The sequence below is a fragment of the Kogia breviceps genome, chromosome 3 (genome assembly GCF_026419965.1).
Source record: "Kogia breviceps isolate mKogBre1 chromosome 3, mKogBre1 haplotype 1, whole genome shotgun sequence".
NCBI classification, from domain to species: domain Eukaryota; kingdom Metazoa; phylum Chordata; class Mammalia; order Artiodactyla; family Physeteridae; genus Kogia; species Kogia breviceps.
The window spans coordinates 93,891,070-93,913,233 of NC_081312.1; the positions used below are offsets into that span (position 1 = coordinate 93,891,070).

The following is a 22,164-nucleotide window of genomic DNA, read 5'->3' on the forward strand; positions in this document are numbered from 1 at the left end:
ATCAAAAGTAAATACTGAAAAGTCTCCCTTCCACTCTTCACCCCTAGCCAACTAATTCTCCTTCCCACTAGAGGCAATCACTTTTATTACTATCTAATAAATCCTTGCAGAACTGTTTTATGAATAAAAAAAGTATTTTCAACTTGCTTTCACAATTTAACAACTTAATTTCTTCAAACATGTTAGTAAAACAACAGATTTCAGAAACATATGGGCTGTGGCACTCAAAGGCATTTAAAATGCATAAGCTATTAAATTCCTATTATACCTAAGTGGGAGGGAAGTGCAATGCCTTCTATTTTTGCAATTTCATGTATTCTCTAAATGTAAAGTAGAGACATGAAATAATTCATATGTATTTAAATAACTGTGTTATAAAACAACATTTATACAGGTACTAGATTAAACAGAAAGTATAAAAATTTATTTAAAACCTTTTTTTCCAAAATCAGGATATTAGAAAATTTACAATTTTAAACTGAAAACTCTGATAGACATAGGGACATAGGGATCTAAATCTAAACAATAATTCAATGGGCAATACAGTACACTTTAGAGCAGTACAACCTAAGAGCAAAGTAAGAATATACTTATAATTTATCTACCTGATTGGCTATATATATATTTAATACTTTTTGAGAATGGCAAACAACATAAATATGAATGTTGAGGAAATAAAACAAAAACAAATCTATTTTTTGAGACAAATCATTATCTTTGTAATTGTGACAAAATTAACAACACAATCTCTATTCTTTGGCCATCACTTTTAGAACAGCAAAACCAAACAATCTATACTTCAATAACATCATCACCTACTGGGTGATGTAGGTGGGTATATGAATATACCCACCTACATCATGGTTAAGTGTGTGGGTATGAATAACACATAACCACACACATAACCAAAACAAAACATAACACCCTCCATAAATACACTAAGTTACTGGTAGGAAAAACTAAAGACATACCTCACGGATTTTCTCAATAGCATAGGTAAAAATATAAGCAATAACAATCCATTCTTGAACTGAAGGTAATTGTTCCATTTGTACAAGAACCACAAATGTATAAAGCATCAGAAATCCTAAGTATGCCAACTAACAAAAAAAAGAAAATACAAGATATGAATAAAATTTATTATAAAATACAATTTCTTTACTATGAAAATTTCCAAGCATACACAAAAAAAGAGACGAAATGAGCCCCTGTGAAGTATCTCCCAGCTTCAATCATCAAAAAAGTTTCAGAAGTAACTCTTCTTCCATGCAGACATTGCATCTATCAATCAAGCACTTATAAATGGTCCCCAAGGTAAAAGTGTGTTATTCTAGACTTTAGTTGACTTTTTAGTACTTCTCACAGGAAGAATTTTATAATACCAGGTTCATGTTCTCAGTATAGTCCACATAATTTCACTTAACTAATATTATACCTCAAGAATCATACTATAGAACTTCATCACCATCATCAAGAAACACATACTATGTGGTTCCTCCTTCCCTCAACCAAGTAGTATTCCTAAGAAAGACAACTGGTACTGGATTAGCCAAAAATTTAGGTAAAAATAAAAGTTTTTAGGTAAAAATAAAAGACGTATTTTTCATTTTCACCAAGAACTTTACTGAACAATGTAGTCACCCTTTTGTTCCACTACCTTCTGCCATTTTTCAGGCAACTTCATAATTCCATCTTCCCAAAATTTTTATATTTTTGAGCAAAGAACTGTTCCAGATGCCTTTTACAGTCTTCCAGGGAATGGAAATATTTTTCCATTAAAAGAAGTTTGCAAAGACCAAAATAAATGGAAATCCGAATGTGCAATGTCTGGTGAATACGGCGGATGAATGAGAAATACTCAGCCAAGCCATAACAGTTCTTGCCTGGTCATCAAAGAAACATGCGGTCTTGTGGTATCCTGATGGAAGATTATGCATTTTCTATTGACTAATTCTAGAAGCTTTTCATTGAGTGCTGCTTTCAGTTGGTCTAACTGGGAGCAGTACTTGTTGGAATTAATTGTTTGGTTTTCTGGAAAGAGCTCATAATAGAGGACTCCCTTCCAATCCCACCATATACACAACATCGCCTTCTTTGGATGAAGACCAGCCTTTGGTGTGGTTGGCAGTGGTTCATTTCACTTGCCCCATGATCTTTTCCATTCCACATTATTGTACAGTATCCACTTTTCATTGCCCATCACAATTTGTTTTAAAAACGGAATGTTTTCATTACGTTTAAGTAAGGAATCGCATGCGGAAATATGGTCAAGAAGATTTTTTTCACTTATGTGGAACCCAAACATCAAAGTGATTAACATAATCAAGCTGGTGCAAATGATTTTCAACACTTGATTTGGATATTTTGAATATGTCGGCTATCTCCCATGTGGTATAACGTTGATTGTTCTCAACGTCTTGATTTGATCATCACTATCAACTTCAAATGGTCTACCCAACCACGGAGCATCATCCAGAGAGAAATCTCCAGCATGAAACTTCGCAAACCACTTTTGACATGTTCAATCAGTCACAGCACCTTCTCCATACACTGCACAAATCTTTTTTTGCGTTTCAGTTGTGTTTTTACCTTTCTTGAAACAATAAAACATAATATGCTGAAAATGTTGCTTTTTTTCTTCCGTCTTCAATATTAAAACGGCTACACAAAAATTCACCAATTTTGGTAAGTTTTTAAATGCATGCTGATATGACAGCTGTCACAATACAGTCTAACAAAATTGTTTCAAATGAAGTTAAAAACAACTAAGCGCTACTAGAGCCATCTTACAGAAAAGACCCAACAAATTTTTTGGCCAACCCAATATTTTCTTAGCTCCCAATCACTGAGGTTGAATCCCAAGAAATGTAAACAAATATGGAAAACATTCTCCCTAGGTAAGAGAACATCCCACCTTTGAGACTCTTAACAAGAAAGGTTATAAGGAGATGATAAGGAACAATATATAATAACATCTGAAGAGTCATTTCATTTCAGAGGAAAACCCAGACTCTCTGATCCTTGAACAATTGTGGCTGAGAATTCTCTCATCGTTTTCCTTGCCCCTACCAGTTTTAATAAGCCATATCTTTGATTTGAGCTATGGCGGGGTAGAGAAGTAAACTGCAATAAGCAAAGAAAGAAAAAAGAAATTCCTAGAGCCACCTGAATTGTCCATTTTTAAATAGTTGTTCATACGAATGCAAACATATGAAACCTATATTATTTCCATTAGTGGAGATAGAATTGGGGGATTATATATTAGGTAATTCAGATTTACAATTTTAACATCTGAACAAGATGGAGAAAGAAAATTTTCATATTGGGAAGGAAACATAATGAAATAGTCTCAGGTTAATGGGCATGTGTGTAGGTGAGAAAGCAATGGTTGAAGGAACAAATTCTCAAATGTTCATATTAGCATAAAGCTAATAGAGAACTAACATTTGCATACTTTGGCAATTCAAAAAAAGCCTGATAATGATGAAAATGAAACACAACAAACATGACAACCAAAACCAAAAACAACTTAAAAGTTTTCCTGGGAAGGGGAGTAAAAACCTCATTCACTCGGCCCCTGGATAAAAGTAGGCACCAATCTCATGTGTTTCTCAGATGGAGTCCACTCCTCTATGGACATGTATGCTCTTTAACCTGGTAGTAAAATTTGTTCTTCCACTGGCAAGGAAAAAACCAATTATGTGACAGATAACCAAACATGTACTATGATTAAAGAAATAAGCTATCATATCACTGAAAAATAAAACTATATGAATGATCTAGATTACTTTTCACCATCAACTAACACCGCAAAAAGGTTTATTTCCAAAATTTTAACATTACCTGCAAAATCCAAAAGCACAAAAAAATTAGAATTGTGTATCAGAGAATGTATTGTTCTTTTAAGTGGGAAATGGATTTCCAGTGATCTAAGTTATATCAAGATTAGTATGGACTCTAAACCAAAGGTACCCTTAAAGTCTACCTTTTAAAAACATTTTGCTGGCTCTGCGGGGACCTGGGCTCCAGCTCCATTACGGGCAGGGCCGCTCCGCCCTCAGTCACTTGGGGGAGGGAGCAGAATGCACGGCCCCACCCCTAGGGGGGTAGTGGAGGGGGTGTCCCAAACCGGGGGTGGGGGGCGGGCGCCCACTGCGGCCGCAGCCCCAGACAAATAATACCTAAATGTTGGAGTATGGAGCAGAGAAAGGTTTACTGCAGGGCAATGCAAGGAGACCGGTGGCTCATGCCCCCCAAAACCCAAACTCCTGAAAGGGTTTCTTTCAGCAAAGCATTTTTAAAGGCCAGGAGCTGGTTATTCCTGTATTTCTCCTGAGACAAAGGATGGGAGAGATTGGCCTTTTCAGCATTTCAAAGTCAACTTTGAAAGTTCGGCTTGTGGGTAGGAGCTGGTGAGGGAGATGTGCTAACACCTTTGAAGGTATATTCTCAAGATGCTGATGTGTTTCTTCAACATAATATTGATGAAAAAACAACCCAGAGCAGGAGGAAGAACAGGAGGAAATGGCAGCTTCTCAGGGACTGCTGACATTCCAAGATGTGGCCATAGATTTCTCTCAAGAGGAGTGGGAATGACTGGACTTTGATCAATGGGAATTGTACAGGGACAGATGTTAGAGAACTATAGGGACCTGGTCACCTTTCTGGAGCAAAAGAAGGATCTCTAGGATGTGAAGGGAATGGAGACAGTAGCCACATACCCAGCTATGTCTTCTTATGACACCCAGATTTTGATGACCACAAAGTAGGCATGGAAGATTTATTCCAAAAAATGCTGCTGGGAAAACATGAAAGTTGTCGACTTGGAAATTTAAACTGCAATAAACTGTGTAAGGTCTTAACCAAGAGCTCTATTTTTCAATAACTACAACAGCATTTATAATGGAGTAACAAGCTATCCCTGCATTGAATCAGACAATAACTTTGACTGAGACTCAAGTCTTATGAAACATCAGGGCACTGAATTTTCAGAAAACCATTCTAAAAGTAATAAATACAGGAATGTCTTTTATCAAAGCTCAAATATTACAACATAAAAGAGGATTCATATTGTAGAGAAGACTTACAAATGTAGTGAATGTGATAAAGGTTTTAATCAGTCTTCAATATCAACTTACTCAACATCAGAGTATTCATACTAGAGAGGAACATTACAAGTGTAATAAACGTAGGAAAGTCTTTAATCAATCATTAAATCTAAGTAGACAAAGGAAAATTCATACTGGAGGGAAACTTTATAAATGTAAAGATGTGGAAAAGCCTTCAAATGGTGCTCAAAACTTACTCAACATCAGAGAATTCATACTGGGGAGAAACTATACAAATGTAAAGAATGTGGCAAAGCCTTTACGCAGGGCTCAAATCTTAAGCAGAATCACATAATTCACACTGCAGAGAAGCCTTACAAAAGTACAGAATGTGGCAGTACCTTTAATCAGCATTCATATCTTATTCAGCAGAGATCTCATATTGGAAAGAAACCTTACAAATGTAGCAAATGTGGCAAAGCCTTTAACTGGCTCTCAAAAACATCAGAAAATAACAGCAGAGAAAGTAGAAAAAAAACATAATAGCAAAAAACATACAAATGTAGAGAATGTGACAAAACCTTCAACCAGAGCTGTTACCTCGCTCAACATCACAGAACCCATAGTGGAGAGAAACCCTACAAATGTAATAAGTGATGAAATACATCAGCCCTAAATATATACTTCAGAAAATACCTGAAGAGTTCACAGTGGAAAGAAACTTGAATGATGAAAAAAAAATGTGAAAGTACTTAATCAAAAATCAAATCTAAATAAATATCCGAATACATAGTAGAAAGCATTAAAGTCAATAACTTTTCTGGCATTACTCTAATTGAGAATATTACAGAAAATAATCTAAAGTTAAAACACTTATAAAATTTGTTTGTTGGGGCTTCCCTGGTGGCGCAGTGGTTGAAAGCCCACCTGCCGATGCAGTGGACACAGGTTCGTGCTCCGGTCTGGGAGGATCCCGCATGCCGCGGAGCGGCTGGGCCCGTGAGCCATGGCCGCTGGGCCTGCGCATCCGGAGCCTGTGCTCTGCAGTGGTAGAGGCCACAGCAGTGAGAGGCCCACGTACCGCAAAAAAAAAAAAAAAGAAAAATTGTTTGTTGGTATTCATCACAGGATCACAGGGAATGATGTTTGGGCAGATATAATTATTATCAGCATCTTTTTTATACTGGCATTATTTGAGATTATTTGAAAATAATATTAGGTAGCAATCATTTATTTTTACTACTCCATGGGTGTTTAAAGACCCTGTAATGTAAAATGTACAATGAAAATCTAAATGGAGATGACATTTGTCATTGATTTAAATCATTCCTATAGATCACCATTAGTTAAGTGTTCAGGGAATCATTCTTTGTATTAAAGACAGAGGATCACTGTAAATTTTAAATAGCTGTGACCATTTGATTTTAAGGATAAAAGGATGTTAGTTCATTAAAATCTTGATAAACATTCATTAAATCAACAGATAGAAGTCATGAATATTAGTTGGCATATTTGAAACAAATACATTTTCATCAATAACTAAGAAAAATATAGGTAACCCTTCCATAAGAAGTTATAAAATTACTGTACATCCATTTTTACTAAATAACTAGGCTTCTTTGTGTAAATCATAAAAATCACAATTCTTAGATCATTCTATCCAAAGAACAAGGATTCTTCTGAATTACTATAATCTGTATTTTGATAGAGAATCACAGATGGATTGTTAAAGGTTTATTTAAACCATGTGTGAACTTAATGTTAACTAATAAAACTGAATGGTTTTTAATGTGGTAAAAAAAAATTTTTGCTCTATTTTAAAATATACCATGTTACTAATTCGAAAAGATACATGCACCCCAATGTTCATAGCAGCATTATTTACAATTGCTAAGATATGGAAGCAACCAAAGTGTCCATCAACAGATGAATGGACAAAGAAGATGTGGTAAATGTATACAATGGAATACTACTCAGCCATAAAAAAGAATGAAATTTTGCCATTTGCAGCAACATGGATGGACTTGAAGGGTATTATCTTAAGTGAAGTAAGTCAGACAAAGACAAGTATTGTATGATATCACTTATATGTGGAATCTTAAAAATACAATGGGGCTTCCCTGGTGGCACAGTGGTTGAGAGCCCGCCTGCCGATGCAGGGGACATGGGTTCATGCCCCGGGCCGGGAAGATCCCACATGCCATGGAGCAGCTGGGCCCGTGAGCCATGGCCGCTGAGCCTGCGTTCCGCAACAGGACAGGCCACAGCAGTGAGAGGCCCGTGTACCGCAAAAAAACAAAACAAAACAAAACAAAACTAGTGAATGTAACAAAAAAGAAGCAGACTCACAGATATAGAAAACAAACTAGTGGTTACCCGTGGAGAGAGGGAAGGGGGGGAGGAGCAATATAAAGGTAGGGGATTAAGAAGTACAAACTATTAGGTATAAAATAAGCTACAAGGATATACTGTACAACATGGGGACTATAGTCAATATCTTATAATTTTATAAATGGAGTATAACCTTTAAAATTGTGAATCACTATATTATACACCTGTAACATATAGTATCAATTATACTTCAATAAAAAAAAAAAATCATACCGTGTTAAACCAGAATTTTACAATTGGTGCATGATAAAAGGCATAAAACTTTCGTGTGATTGGAAGCTTTTTTGATTTTATCTGTATCTCCATTTCATTCTTCCCTTCACTCCTGTCCAATATTCTTACTTCTTTAAATACTTCCTAAAATAAAAAGAACATTTATTGTACATTTATTCACAACAAATTTATATTTACTTTAAATTTTTTTTCCTCCTTACCATGGGAATCTCTTCTGCTATGTTTTGAAAGTTGTTCTCACTATCTTCCATTGTCATTTGATGAGCATCTTGAGATTGTGGAATATGAGACATTTCAGCCTTAGTTTTGTATTCTAACATTAATATGGCAGGTGGAACTAAAATGCTTAGTATGACCTAAAAATTTTAGAAACACAGAAGTTTACATTTTAAAATTAATAGCCTTCAAGAATATGATAAAAGCAATAAAAAGGTATAAAATCTCCTGATTATTAGTTAGCCATTTTGCCCCTGGTGGTGCAGGGGAAAAACAAAAACTTCACATTTTACTTATATATAAAGAGGCCAGGTTGGATTGTTTTAAAGAGTAACAAAACATTTGAGTATTACGATATAAGGGTATAGAAAAGATTTAATAATTATTATAGACTTGTCCTGTTAAAAAATCAGGTTACATTTTGTTCAGAAAATACATTTTTGTCTAAATAAAATGTAAGCCTTATGAAGTTAATGTACTTAATTTTATCCTAAATCTCTCTGCAAGTGTTCCATGTCACAACGTGATTACTCAGCTTGTGCCTCTATAAACAAAAAGGTTTATTTCTAAAATTTTATGTATTACCTGCAAAATCCTCAAGCACAAAGAAATTATAATTGTGTGTCAGGGTTTCTATTATAATTGTATATCAGGGTTAATCCTTCACCATTATTTTTAGTATATGATCAGTATTTATTATCCACTTACAATGATCAGTGATTAAACTACTTGCCTGATTTCTGCCTTCTATATTTCTATACCTTTTTTCAGACATAAAATAACAAAAAGGAAAGTTTAAAGTAAAATCTCTCACTGTAATGAAACTGAAAGTACCAGACAACATTTTACACCAATTTTTAACCATAAAACCCGAGCAGATCCAATATACTTCAAGCAAATTAAAAGTAACAGATTATTAAGTTAGTAGATAGGTCCTGAATTTTAGAATTTGGGAATCATCTTTTCATAAAGCAACTTTTTTTTCATGGCTGCTATAAATGCCAATATTCCCATTTGTTGCTCTCATGCTTCTGGCTCAGACTGGGGAAACAATCACTATACACCACACCTGAAAAGGATTCAGAGTGAAGACTAAGAGGGATAAAATGCCAACACCACAACCCCTACCACCCTCACAAATCAAGGCATTTTACTATACAGCTGAGCTAATTCCTCTGTTCTTTATTACCTAATCACACACTTTAAATTAAATTATTTCTAAGGTATACCTTGTACCAGGAATTTTTCCTCATATTCAGCCTTCCCATCCACATATCAGATAACAACATTTGTGTACAGGTGTGGGCTACAAAAGGTCTAAGTCTTGAAGAAACTGCTAATTTAAGACAGGTGGAATTACTCCAATTTTTCAGTTCGTAAGTGAGCAATTTCATAGCCATGGTTTCATCCTGTCTGAAGGATTGTTCTAATAATTCAACTGCCAGTTGACCAAAATCACTATCAAAAGATAAAAGCGAAAACATATTCAGATTACCAAATTGCAGTTTTAAACCATTATCCTTAAAGTCATTCATAACATGTTACAGTTTTTAATATTTTCACACACACACTTAGGGAATTGTGAGGCATCAAAATCATAGTAGCCCTACGTTTTCAGATATCCACTACTATGTGAAAATCACAAAATATTAAAATATGCCACATTAGGAACAAGACTGAAAATGTGACTCCGGAGCACTTTGCCCTGGTCCTAGAAATAAACCTATAGACTCACAGGAAACCAAAACTGACAATATTCAGATGCTCTGTTCAGAAAGTCTCTATACAATATTTCAAACATAGAAGAGGGTTGGTACCCAGTACAGAGGAAGAATAATTTGAATAGGGACTAACCTAATATGAAAAACATCTTAATCTTAAATCCCTGGTAACATGATCACAGGATCTCTATTTGAGCTATTTCCAGTAACAACTCTTACTCTCTTCCAAAGACAGCCCATTTCGGGGGAGGGTGGTCCTATTCTCTATTACAAAGCTTCCTACAAACTACCTTTCTAGCTTAATATTCTATTACTCCCCTAAGTAGACTGTAAAACTTGTGAACTATTTTATTCTTATACATATGTAGTCCCACCATCTGAAATGCCCTTCCAGCAGAACTAAATTTATTTCCTTAGAATACAGCTCAAACCTCACCTTCTTCCTTTTCCTACCACTTCAAATGGAACTTTTCCTAATCTAATTGCTATTATGTACAACTAATTATTAAACTGATTTCTGGCACTTCTTCTTTCTTGTTGAGATATTTAACTCTTGAACTGCAAACAATATACATGCCTAGGCAGCAAAGTTTCTTTCTGAGTTTTCTAAAAAAAACATAAACATTTAGAAAATGGGTTTCTCTTAATTTTTCCAATAAAATTATAATACGTAACCTAATTAGTGCATGGCACTATAATCTCCACTTAAACCCCATCTATTTTGTATTTTAAAATGTTTCAAATGATAAAATGTAACTTACTTGGAATATTGTTTCAATTCCTCTGAAGTATCATCTACGAGGTCACTCTGCTTTGCTTCATATGCCATTGAACGATAGATCTTACAGGCAACTAATGCTTTAGCCATTGATTCTTCACCATGCTGCCACAAAAAACGGGCCATGACCTGCCTCTTCATAAGGCAAGCCCAAATTAGCAGTTCATTAAGTGGATAAGGAAAGCGCTTGGTTTCTGGATCATCAATATCTACAATTTCATCTTTGGTTCTTTTCTTCTTTCCTTCTTCTACAGCTGTATCAATCTTTAAGAGAAAACAAATGTTACAAGGCTCATCAAAATAAGGCCATATGACATTCATGTGAGAATTTTAATAAAATACCCTTTATTCTTCAACTTCATACAGCTGCACAAATCAAAATAGTATAAATTTTACATACCTGATTTTTATTATAGCTCCAATTCATTTTATAGAATGTCATTTCCAAAAAAATGTCTTTGCAACAAAGCTTTCCAAGATTAAAGAGAGGGCCTAAATATTTCAACTAATGTCCAATAAAACAGTTTTAATGAAAGGCAAGTTTGGATAATATACCTCTGTCTTGCATGTTGTTAATCAAGTAAATATGAAATAAAAGGAAGCAGTTAAGCAATAATCAAAACATCTAAAAATTTTGGTCCTTATCATAGTTAAATACTAAAAAATAACAGAATCATTAACTAACAATGAATATATTTTGGCATATAGGAAAATGAAGAATCAAGGATATAATACCATATCTAAAAACAAAAGATAATTCTTACTAAAACAAGTAGTTTTTTGCTTCATAACACAAGTAATTTAGAAAGAACAAAATGCAAAAGCCAGAAAGGGTAATATTTAAACAAATATACCTTTGGTCGGTAGGGCTGTGCTGTTTTAATGAAATGATTATGCCTCATTTTTTCCTTTTTATCTGCTCTATTGCCGAAAGATTCCTGACTCTTTCGCAACTGAGGAGTGCTGCTGGAGGTATTTCTGCCAGACCTCTGAAAATAAAAGCTTATAAGATTTTATAGATTGAAATATGCTGATATGCTACAAAAAATCAGTTTTTACATATGTATGTATATATAAATATATGTGTGTACGCACACCAATAAAAATATAGTTTCTTCAGGATTTCAATTACAAAATATTTCTAAGTACTCTTAGTTTAAAATCTCATGTTTTTAAGGCAATCCCACTTTTACCATTCTAAGTAATTTTTAACTTTTAAAGTGTGTAAGTTCATTTTAAAGCACATCTATAGACCTTCCCCCAAATATACATACCCGATTATTTCCACCAAGACTATTATATATTAATCGAAAACGTTTCCGAGTGTAGGTGCATCTATAGGTTCCTCCCATAAGATATTCAATAACAAGTCCTATATCAATTAGAGTGATCTTATATCCTGGAGGAAGATTTCCCTGAAAACAAAGCATTAGATTTAAAAAGACAGAATAGTATTTCTCAATATTTCCATGCCATGCCTAGAAATGTGCCTACTACTCTCCAAAATAACAAACGTTTACTTGTTACAGGAAGCTGGAGTTGCCAGCAGCTACCTTTACTGAAGAAGGGAGTGACTTGTTTCTGTTTCCTTTTGTTAAGAAGAGATTCTGAAGTTTTGAAGTCCCAACAGTGTAGCTCAGGACAGGAGTATGGCTTACAACAGGAAGATAATTTGATCTCTCCACTGTACTAATACTTCACACACACAGGCAAAGAAACCTCTAAGTGCCAAGTATTCTGTTTCACGGTGGCATATAAGTTGCATTTTCCTGCATTAATAATGCTATAAATGTTTCCTGAGGGGCCCATTAATACTTATAAATATTTTTAACCATTATATTGGCCATATTGTAGATTACACGTTTTTATAGCCTTGACTAGAATTCAACTACCACCTATAACACTATTCAGAGATAAAACTTCATTTTCCCAGGGCATCAATTTACAAATGAACTTTTGGAACATAAGCCATTTGTGAGTTTGGAAAAACTGTTTAAGAATGAATTATTGGGGTCTTCCCTGGTGGCGCAGTGGCTGAGAACCTGCCTGCCGATGCAGGAGACACGGGTTCGTGCCCCGGTCCGGGAAGATCCCACATGCCGCGGAGCGGCTGGGCCCGTGAGCCATGGCCGCTGAGCCTGCGCGTCCGGAGCCTGCGCTCCGCAACGAGAGAGACCACAACAGTGAGAAGCCCGCGTACAGCAAAAAAAAAAAAAAAAAAAAAAGAATTACTGGTTAAAGGGTTTAATCATCAGATGAGTTTTATATATATTAACCAATTCTGCCCTCTTAACACCATCACCATTCTTTTCATTTCCCTAATTATAACTTCATGAACTTAGTACTTTTTAAAATGCTTATACTTTTTATATTTTGGCTGCATCTGTGAAGTTTCTAATTTCTAGATATCTATATTCTTTAGATTGCTAATTTAAAAACTAATCAAAAAACATTTTCATTTTAAATATAAGATTTTTGTTTTTATCATCTTAAGCAACCTCAAAATATGCTCTATGATTAAGGATGTCAGGTATGATACATATTTGTTTTATTTTTTTTAATCTGACAAATACCCTTATGTTATGAAATCACTTGAGTGGGAAATACTTAATTTAAGGAAAATAATGTGAGTTATCTAAAAAAAATGATAAGCAATTTCTCAAACTATACAAATAACTCTTAGAAAACTCATTAATTTGAATTAGAAAATATTCAATTATTGCTTTTACTTCAGGATTTTTCACTTATGCAAGTAGAAAAACTGGGCTTATTATTACAGCCATCAATGTAAAAGAAGTTAACATATAACAAATCTCCTATGTGAGGTTCCCAGAATTAACAACTATAGTTCTGCTAAACCACATAAGTAAATCATAATGCAAATGTATTTAAGAAATCCCCGGACTGAAGGTCTCCCTCATTATTCAAGCTTTCTGGGAAGAAAAAAAAAAAAAGAAAGCTTTAGTTATTTAAACAAAACAAACAAAAATAAATGTGAACTGTCCAGAATAGGAAAATCCACAGAGATAGAAAAGAATTAACAGTCGCTTAGGGCAGGCTCAGAGGCAAGGAGAAGAGAAGAAGCAGGAATGGGGAGAAACTGCTAATGGGTACGAAGTTACTTTGGGGGGTATTTGTAAATACTTTAAAATTGTGGTAACGGTGGCACTACCCTGAATATAGAAAGTCACTGAACTATACACTTTACATGGATGAATGTAATGGTATGTGAAATACATTTCAATAAAGCTACAAAGAAAAGCACATGGAAAAAAATAAAGAAAAAAATTTTAAGTATGACAACGTCTTAAGTTCTTTCTATGAAATGTTAGTTTAGTATTAAACATATTACAAAACACAGAAAATGACATTTATATCAAGTTTTCCATTTTTTAATAGTACACTCACACTTAATGGCAAGTAAAACATTTGAATGAAGAATTCTAGAAGGAAAGCATTTTAGTTCAGAAACTTTAAAAATAATTCAATTAACTGAATATGAGTACTTTTTCATCAAGGGAAATAAACTATTGGATATCAATAGTTTAAATTGTTATAATTTTAAAATAAGTGTTTAAAACTATTAATTCACAGAGAATCCAGTAGAAAAGAAGAGGAATATCAGTGTATCAAATTTAGTCACCACAGAATGGCTTCAGACCATATGAGAGCATTATATATGAAATCACCACCAATAGTGAATATAAAAGAAGGGGGGAAGAGGGAGAGAGAAGGAGAGAGACAGAGATGGTGTTGGGGGGTGGCCAGGGGGCAGCGAGAAAGACATACACAGAGAGAAAGAACATTTTCAGCTTTTTTATTGGCAAAATCTGCCACTGAAGATCACCAATCTGTGTTTCTCTTAATGTCCTTTACATGCCCAGGGAACAAATTTCTTCTTAACACAGAGAAAGATCTTCCTTTATGAACAAATGAGCATTATGAAATACACCATACTGTATCCCGAATGACTAGAAGCTCAGGTCTTAATTTCATGAACTTTCCTTTCTCTTGATTTCTGATACATTATGCTCTTTACTCCTGTATTACTACAAATTTATCCCTTATTTTAATCTTGATCTAAAAAAAGTCACTTTATTGCTAATTTTAAGAGGCACTGAAATGCTTTATAGAAAGATGAAGTATAAATGACTTTTTAAAAATAACATTTATTGAAAACAAAAATAATCTCTTACCTGTTTGACATCTCGAACAAGATGAAATAGCATTGGATTAGTTGGGCCTTGTTTCTTTAAGGAGAAAATAATTAGAGCAAACTATTATTTTCCTTCTAAAATAACTTAAACAACTTCCTTTTTGTTACAGGACTTTTGTTCTTACACAAATTATATTGTTTTTGAGTTATACAAGTTCTGTTCATAAAATGGAACAAAGAAAAAGATGTAACTATTTCATGTTGTCATATTTACCTTTAACAAGATAATTTCTTATGCTCTTACATTTTTACTTATGCAAAACACAAAAGCTTTTCTTTTCTATAAGTCATGCAAACATTGCAAGCTTCACAATTATATGTTAAATTTAATTTATATTTCATTGATAATGGAGCCATACATTCTCTTTCTTCTTGTTAAAATGTCTGTACCGCTGTTTCTGCCACTAATCATCAAGCTGTAGCAATACATTAAATATTTTGGGTAACAAACTTTTAACATTTTTATATGCCATCTTTTCCCTATTATCTTAATTCTGTTTAAATATAATATTACAGTAGACTAATGACAAGTTTCATTTTTACATTAATCTTATTTTGATGGTATCTTGTATTTTGAAAAAAATACCCAGGAGTATATCTCCCCCCATCAAAACTGAGATAAACTGGCCAAAAAGATATTCTTCTAAACTTTTTAGACAGTGCTCTGACCTATATGAAATTTACTGCACTTGATTCTATGCAGCACAAATCAAGAGAATTATTGTCAGTACTTTAAATCTATTGTTTAAAAGAAATATCAAATGAGATTTTTCTCCCACCATTGTGTTACTGTTAATTTTTATGAGGTTATTGTAGTAATCAATTCAATGTACTTCTCCATTTTGATTACATATACTTGGTAATACATTTTCAAATCTAAGTGGGTAAACTTACTATTCCTTTGAAAACAATATTATTTTCTTTGATATTATTGGCTTTCAAATTCTATATAATATCTAAAGATGGCTATAACTGATACTGCATTCTTTTTACAGTATTTAGTCTATAGACTTAAGAGCTGAGTTCCCTCAGCTCATTCTCCCCTGTAAGTTAATTTTTTTTAATTTAAAAGGTCATTTATTTTTAACATAAAGAAACAAACTTAGTAGAAATATTTACAAAAAATCGGTAATATTTTAGTGCACTTAGATAGACTTACAAAATATTTACAGCTCAAACATTTCTGAAATGCAAAGTATTATAAAAAATAAAGACAGAAGGCCTGTAAGTTAATTTTTAAAAAATAAATGTGTCTTCCAAGTGAATGTGAATTATTTCATAATTTTTAAGTATTAGGAAGCTTCACTGTATTTTCTCTAATAGTATATAATCAGAGAGAAACGCAATTTTTCTAATTCTATTTTATCTTAATCCATTAATGTTTATTCATTAAATGTAACTTCTTAGTAAAAAATAAGTACACTTTAACACAGCAGTTCTCAAAAGTGCAATCTGGGGACTCCTGAAGGCCCTCAAGACCCTTTTAGGAGGCCCAAGAGATCAAAAGTGTTTTCAGAATCATGTTAAAATGTTATTTGCATTTATTCATTCTCATTCTCTCAGTGTTCAGTGGAGTTTTCCAGACGCTTCATGATGTGTGATATTGTAAGATTAAATTCAAAAGCAAACATGAGAATCCAGTTGCCTTCTATGAAACCAGACATTAAAGAGATTTGTAAGCCATCAAAGTATTCTACTCTCCTCAGTAATTCTTTTTTGTTTTCTTGAAAAATGTGTTATATACGTTAACATGTAATGGATTTATTATTTGTACTGAAGTACAAATTAATAAATATTTTTAAAATTTCTTGGTGCTACATTCCAATGTTACATATCAACACACATAAGCAAAACCACTCTAGAACAGCTCTTTGATGTCCTCAATAATTTTTATGTAATAGGATCTTGATAACAAAAAGTTTGAGAAGCACTGCTTTATCATGTTATATATAATCCCTTAAACTTTAAAAAATTTTATCAATAATTGATGCTGAACATTATTACCTTAATAACTTTGAGTTATACAGTTAAAAAAATTACTTGTCTTGCTAATGGTATCAATTTTTATTTTTAGTGTTTTATATTTGCTTTACATTTCAAGGATAAACCTTACTTCGGCACAATGAATAATCCTTTTAATTTTTACATCTATTTGCTAGAGACAGTAGAACGCCAACAAATCCCTACTTAAAGGAAATTTACAATCCACAGTGGAAGACATAACTGTACTTAACAAACTGCACCACTGGGCTTCACTATAGCACTGCCTTGGCATTTGAACTAGGTTCCAAACAAAGAATAAAATCCAGTAAGTGGGTAGTAGCAGCTGGAAGAAAAACACATACCAGCACTGTGTAATCAACTAATGCTTTTTTAAAAAGTTTATATTTTGGGGAAATAGTAGGTAGATGACATAGTTGAAATATCCACTATGTGGAAATGGGAGACAGGAATTAAAAGGCCAAGTGAGAGAAATAGCTGAGGCAAAATTTCAAAAGCTGGAGAGCTTTGAAAAATCAAGTGAAGGGTTTGAGTATTATTCTATACACACTTGGGAGCCATCAAGTTTTGAAACTGGGGAAAGATATGATAAAATATGTCACTATAAGAATATTTAGGTTAAAAATTTGAAAATAGACAAGGAAATTAGATTACTGAAGTGGTATAGGCCAGAAATGATTGAGTAGTACAAAGACATTAGGAATGAAAAGAAGGAGATAAATAGGTAGAAACTGATAAATAAAAGGCAGAGAAGTCAAAGTTAGAAAGTTAGGATTTGGTCATAGTACTCCTCAAGGTATACTTCCATTAGTAATGAAAAACCATTAAGAAGAGTAGTATTTACCCTCTCCAATGTTAGTGACATGAAATTTGAAACAAAATGAGAAAGGCTTTGAATAATTAGTTTTCAGGAGCTCTTTAAAAGAAAAACTGAAAAACAGTATGTAAACTGAAAGTACGACACCACAAGGTCAAAATCATGAATGTAAACAACAAAAAGGAGAAAAGAAAAAGCAATGTGTAATTTCTCCATTGGTCAAAGGAATCAAAAGAAATTTGGTGTAACAAATGACCACCAAGAAAAAGAAGAAATATAATGACTCCATAATTAAGAACTTGATCTTATAATTTTTAAAAGGGGTGAGGTGAAGGAAAGGGTTGTTAACACTGCATCTCTTTCCTATGTGGCTATCGTGACAGAGAAGGTCTCCAGAAACAGTGAGAGGGTTTCAGACTGTCATATAAACAATCTATACTAAGACTGGCTGTAATTTTTCCATGTAATCCATCAAAACATTAAAGGTTTTACCAATAGGAATGAATATACTCAGGTAAAATGACACTTTCCAAAGATGATAAAACTTAGTCCACAAAGAATTTTAACATACACTTACAGTGTTGTAAAGTTCTTCCAGTCTAGGAATGGTAAGGAATTTATGCATGCTTACTCCATTTTCAATAAGAAGTTTTACAAATGCAACTCTATCCATTACAAGAGCATCAAGCATAGCTTGTTCCAAGGATCCAACCTAAAACAGTATCAAAATTAATAAAATTATACAAACAGTTCTACATGCAAGTCCTTAGGATTTATACATATTTGTTCCTAAACAGTTTTAGAACAAAATTTAAAAGATGCAAAGTAATAAAAGGCTAGGACTTAAGGTATATAGGGAATAGATTAAAAGACCTCACTAGAGTAGCATTCCCTAAAAAACATTCTGTAGGACAGCAAGGGTTACGTGGGGAGGGGGGGGGGGACAAGAAAGAATCCACAATCAAGTAAATTTTGGGAAAAATACCTTAGAGCAATGGTTCTCAGTGTTTAAGAAAGGTTTTTTAGAGGGATCATTTCAATAATTGGGGGCCACTACATTTAATGGACACGGTCAAAAGATAACAGAAATCAAGCAATATGCCAGACAATGTCACTCAAAAAGGAATTGCCTTGTATCTCATATAACTTTCTATTATCCTGTTAGATTCTCACAAATGAAAATCCACTAATTCTGCTTTACATATAAACACAAAGTACTCTGTCACAAACTTTCCAAAAATACAACTACTATAAGTCAGAAAAGACTGTACTTAGTTTTCTTTAGAACTTTAACAGAAACCATTCACCATCAGAGAAAAATCATCTCTTAACAGCAATACAACATGCAGCACTGCAGTTCAATATAACACGCGTATCAGTCAGCATTTGTAGCACTCCCTTGTAAGTTTTTAGAGACACTTTCACAGACTTCAACAGACACTGAATCAAATACTCTAAAATCAGTGAAGACACAAATACAGAAATTTCACTGAGAAGCATTATAAAAATCATCTTATTAATGTAATAATATTAGTATATTTAGTATTACTGATATATTAATATAGTAATAATACCTCATTGCTTCTGTATAGTTTTAAATATTTTGGTATCATAGGATAAAAAACTTTGTGGTGAAAATCAATACCAAAATCACTGGGTTTGGGCTTCCCTGGTGGCGCAGTGGTTAATTATCTGCCTGCTAATGCAGGGGACACGGGTTCGAGCCCTGGTCTGGGAAGATGCTCCATGGCATGCTCCCACAGGCCGTGGAGCAACTAAGCCTGTGCGCCACAACTACTGAGCCTGCACTCTAGAGCCCATGAGCCACAGCTACTGACCCCGCATGCCTAGAGCCCGTGCTCTGCAAAAAGAGAAGCCACCACAATGAGAAGCCTGCACACGGCAAACGAAGAGTAGCCCCCACTCCACACAACTAGAGGAAGCCCGCATGCAGCAACAAACACCCAATGCAACCAAAAATAAATAAATAAAATAAATAAATTTTTTTAAAAATCATTGGGTTTTTTCACCTGTTGTTTTTTAATCTTTATTGTCTTCATAAGTTTACCATACAACTATACAACTTCTTTCTCTACAACAGTTTCTATTACCATTTCTTTACCCAATCTACCCTTGATTTCCATTACTTTGCAAAAGATAAGGTCTCCAAAATCTTTTTAGTATACAGACTAAATGCATGCCTTATGCATGATGGATGATGATCAGATGACAGATATGTTTTCTGTCATTTTTTTTTCACCACTCAGTTCTATTTCATAACAAGGAAAATATTTTGGCATTGCACTTAAAAACAAGGCACAAATAACTTATAAGGATGTAATACTTATTCAATTTCTCATATACTAACAGCCTGTAATTGATCATGGCATGTTATTCCTATTTTAGTTAAGATTATCTCCTACTTTCTTGTATCACATACAAATCTGATTTGTTATTAACTTATTCTAACATTAACATCTACTCTATTGCTCAGTTGGTCCTCTCTCCTTTCTTTTCTTATCCTGTACTTGTAAGGGGTGTTCTTCTGTTACTCATGGATTTTAAGTTACCAACAATAACATTCCTGTATTAGTCTGGTTCATTAAAAAAATCATCACCAAAACCTGTCAAGGATCTTACCACCTATGTTTTCTTTTAAAAGTTTTATGGTTTCAGGTCTTATTTTCAAGTCTTTAATCCATTTTGAATTAATTTTTGTGTGTGGTATAAGACAGTGGTCAAGTTTCAGTCTTCTGCATGTGGCTGTCCAGTTTTCCCAACATCAATGATTGAAAAACACTGTCCTTCTCCCATTGTATATTCTTGACTACTCTGTCATAAATTAATTGACCATATGTGCATGAGTTTATTTCTGGGCTCTCTATTCTGTTCCACTGACTGATTAATCTATTTTTATGCCAATACCATACTGTTTATTTTTTTTTTTTTTTTTTTTTTTTTTTTTTTAAACATCTTTATTGGAGTATAATTGTTTTACAATAGTGTATTAGTTTTCCCTCTACAACAAACTAAATCAGTTATACATACACACATGCTCCCACATCTCCTCCCTCTTGCATCACCCTCTCTCCTACCCTCCCTATCCCACCCCCCCAGGCAGTCACAAAGCACAGAGGTGATCTCCCTGTGCTATGCAGCAGCTTCCCACCAGCTATCTAATTTACATTTGATAGTGTATATATGTCCCTGCCACTCCCCCACTTCGTCACAGCCCACCCCTCCCCCTCCCCATATCCTCAAGTCCATGCTCGAGTAAGTCTGTGTTTTATTCCCGTCCTACCACTAATCTCTTCATGACATTTTTTTCCCTTAGAGTCCATATATATGTGTTAGCATACGGTATTTGTTTTTCTCCTTCTGACTTACTTCACTCTGTATGACAGACTCCAGGTCCATCCACCTCATTATAAATAACTCAGTTTCATTTCTTTTTATGGCTGAGTAATATTCCATTGTATATATGTGCCACATCTTCTTTATCCATTCATCTGTTGATGGACACTTAGGTTGCTTCCATGTCCTGGCTATTGTAAATAGAGCTGCAATGAACATTTTGGTACATGAGTCTTTCTGAATTATGGTTTTCTCAGGGTATATGCCCAGTAGTGGGATGGCTGGGTCGTATGGTAGTTCTATTTGTAGTTTTTTAAGGAACCTCCATACTGTTCTCCATAGCGGCTGTATCAATTTACATTCCCACCAGCAGTGCAAGAGGGTTCCCTTTTCTCCACACCCTCTCCAGCATTTATTGTTTCTAGAGTTTTTGATGATGGCCAATCTGACCGGTGTGAGATGATATCTCATTGTAGTTTTGATTTGCATTTCTCTAATGATTAATGAGGTTGAGCATTCTTTCATGTGTTTGTTAGCAATCTGTATATCTTCTTTGGAGAAATGTCTATTTAGTTCTTCTGCCCATTTTTGGATTGGGTTGTTTGTTTTTTTGTTATTGAGCTGCATGAGTTGCTTATAAATTTTGGAAATTAATCCTTTGTCAGTTGCTTCATTTGCAAATATTTTCTCCCATTCTGAGGGTTGTCTTTTGGTCTTGTTTATGGTATCCTTTGCTGTGCAAAAGCTTTTAAGTTTCATTAGGTCCCATTTGTTTAATTGTGTTTTTATTTCCATTTCTCTAGGAGATGGGTCAAAAAGGATCTTGCTGTGATTTATGTCGTATAGTGTTCTGCCTATGTTTTCCTCTAAGAGTTTGATAGTGTCTGGCCTTACATTTAGGTCTTTAACCCATTTTGAGTTTATTTTTGTGTGTGGTGTTAGGGAGTGTTCTAATTTCATACTTTTACATGTAGCTGTCCAGTTTTCCCAGCACCACTTATTGAAGAGGCTGTCTTTTCTCCACTGTATATCCTTCCCTCCTTTATCAAAGATAAGGTGACCATATGTGTGTGGGTTTATCTCTGGGCTCTCTATCCTGTTCCATTGATCTATATTTCTGTTTTTGTGCCAGTACCATATTGTCTTGATTACTGTGGCCTTGTAGTAGAGTCTGAAGTCAGGGAGCCTAATTCCTCCAGCTCCATTTCTCGTTCTCAAGATTGCTTTGGCTATTCGGGGTCTTTTGTGTTTCCATACAAATTGTGAAATTTTTTGTTCTAGTTCTGTAAAAAATGCCAGTGGTAATTTGATAGGGATTGCATTGAATCGGTAGATTGCTTTGGGTAGTATAGTCATTTTCACAATGTTGATTCTTGCAATCCAAGAAC

At 34.1% G+C, this 22,164-nt stretch overlaps 1 protein-coding gene across 2 annotated transcripts in view; it reads right to left on the reverse strand.

The window, feature by feature from the left end:
* The window catches only part of TRPM7 (transient receptor potential cation channel subfamily M member 7), a 120,703-nt gene that overhangs the window by 42,192 nt on the left and 56,347 nt on the right, over positions 1-22,164 (reverse strand). For both annotated transcript variants that reach the window (XM_059057877.2, XM_067029236.1), the window contains 9 exons: positions 18,000-18,134; positions 14,585-14,638; positions 11,663-11,803; positions 11,243-11,377; positions 10,372-10,652; positions 9,119-9,347; positions 7,874-8,029; positions 7,653-7,796; positions 972-1,100 (listed from right to left, as the gene is read on the reverse strand). In XM_059057877.2, coding sequence (XP_058913860.1) covers positions 972-1,100; positions 7,653-7,796; positions 7,874-8,029; positions 9,119-9,347; positions 10,372-10,652; positions 11,243-11,377; positions 11,663-11,803; positions 14,585-14,638; positions 18,000-18,134 — 1,404 coding nt within the window. The remainder of the gene's footprint in view (positions 1-971; positions 1,101-7,652; positions 7,797-7,873; positions 8,030-9,118; positions 9,348-10,371; positions 10,653-11,242; positions 11,378-11,662; positions 11,804-14,584; positions 14,639-17,999; positions 18,135-22,164) is intronic.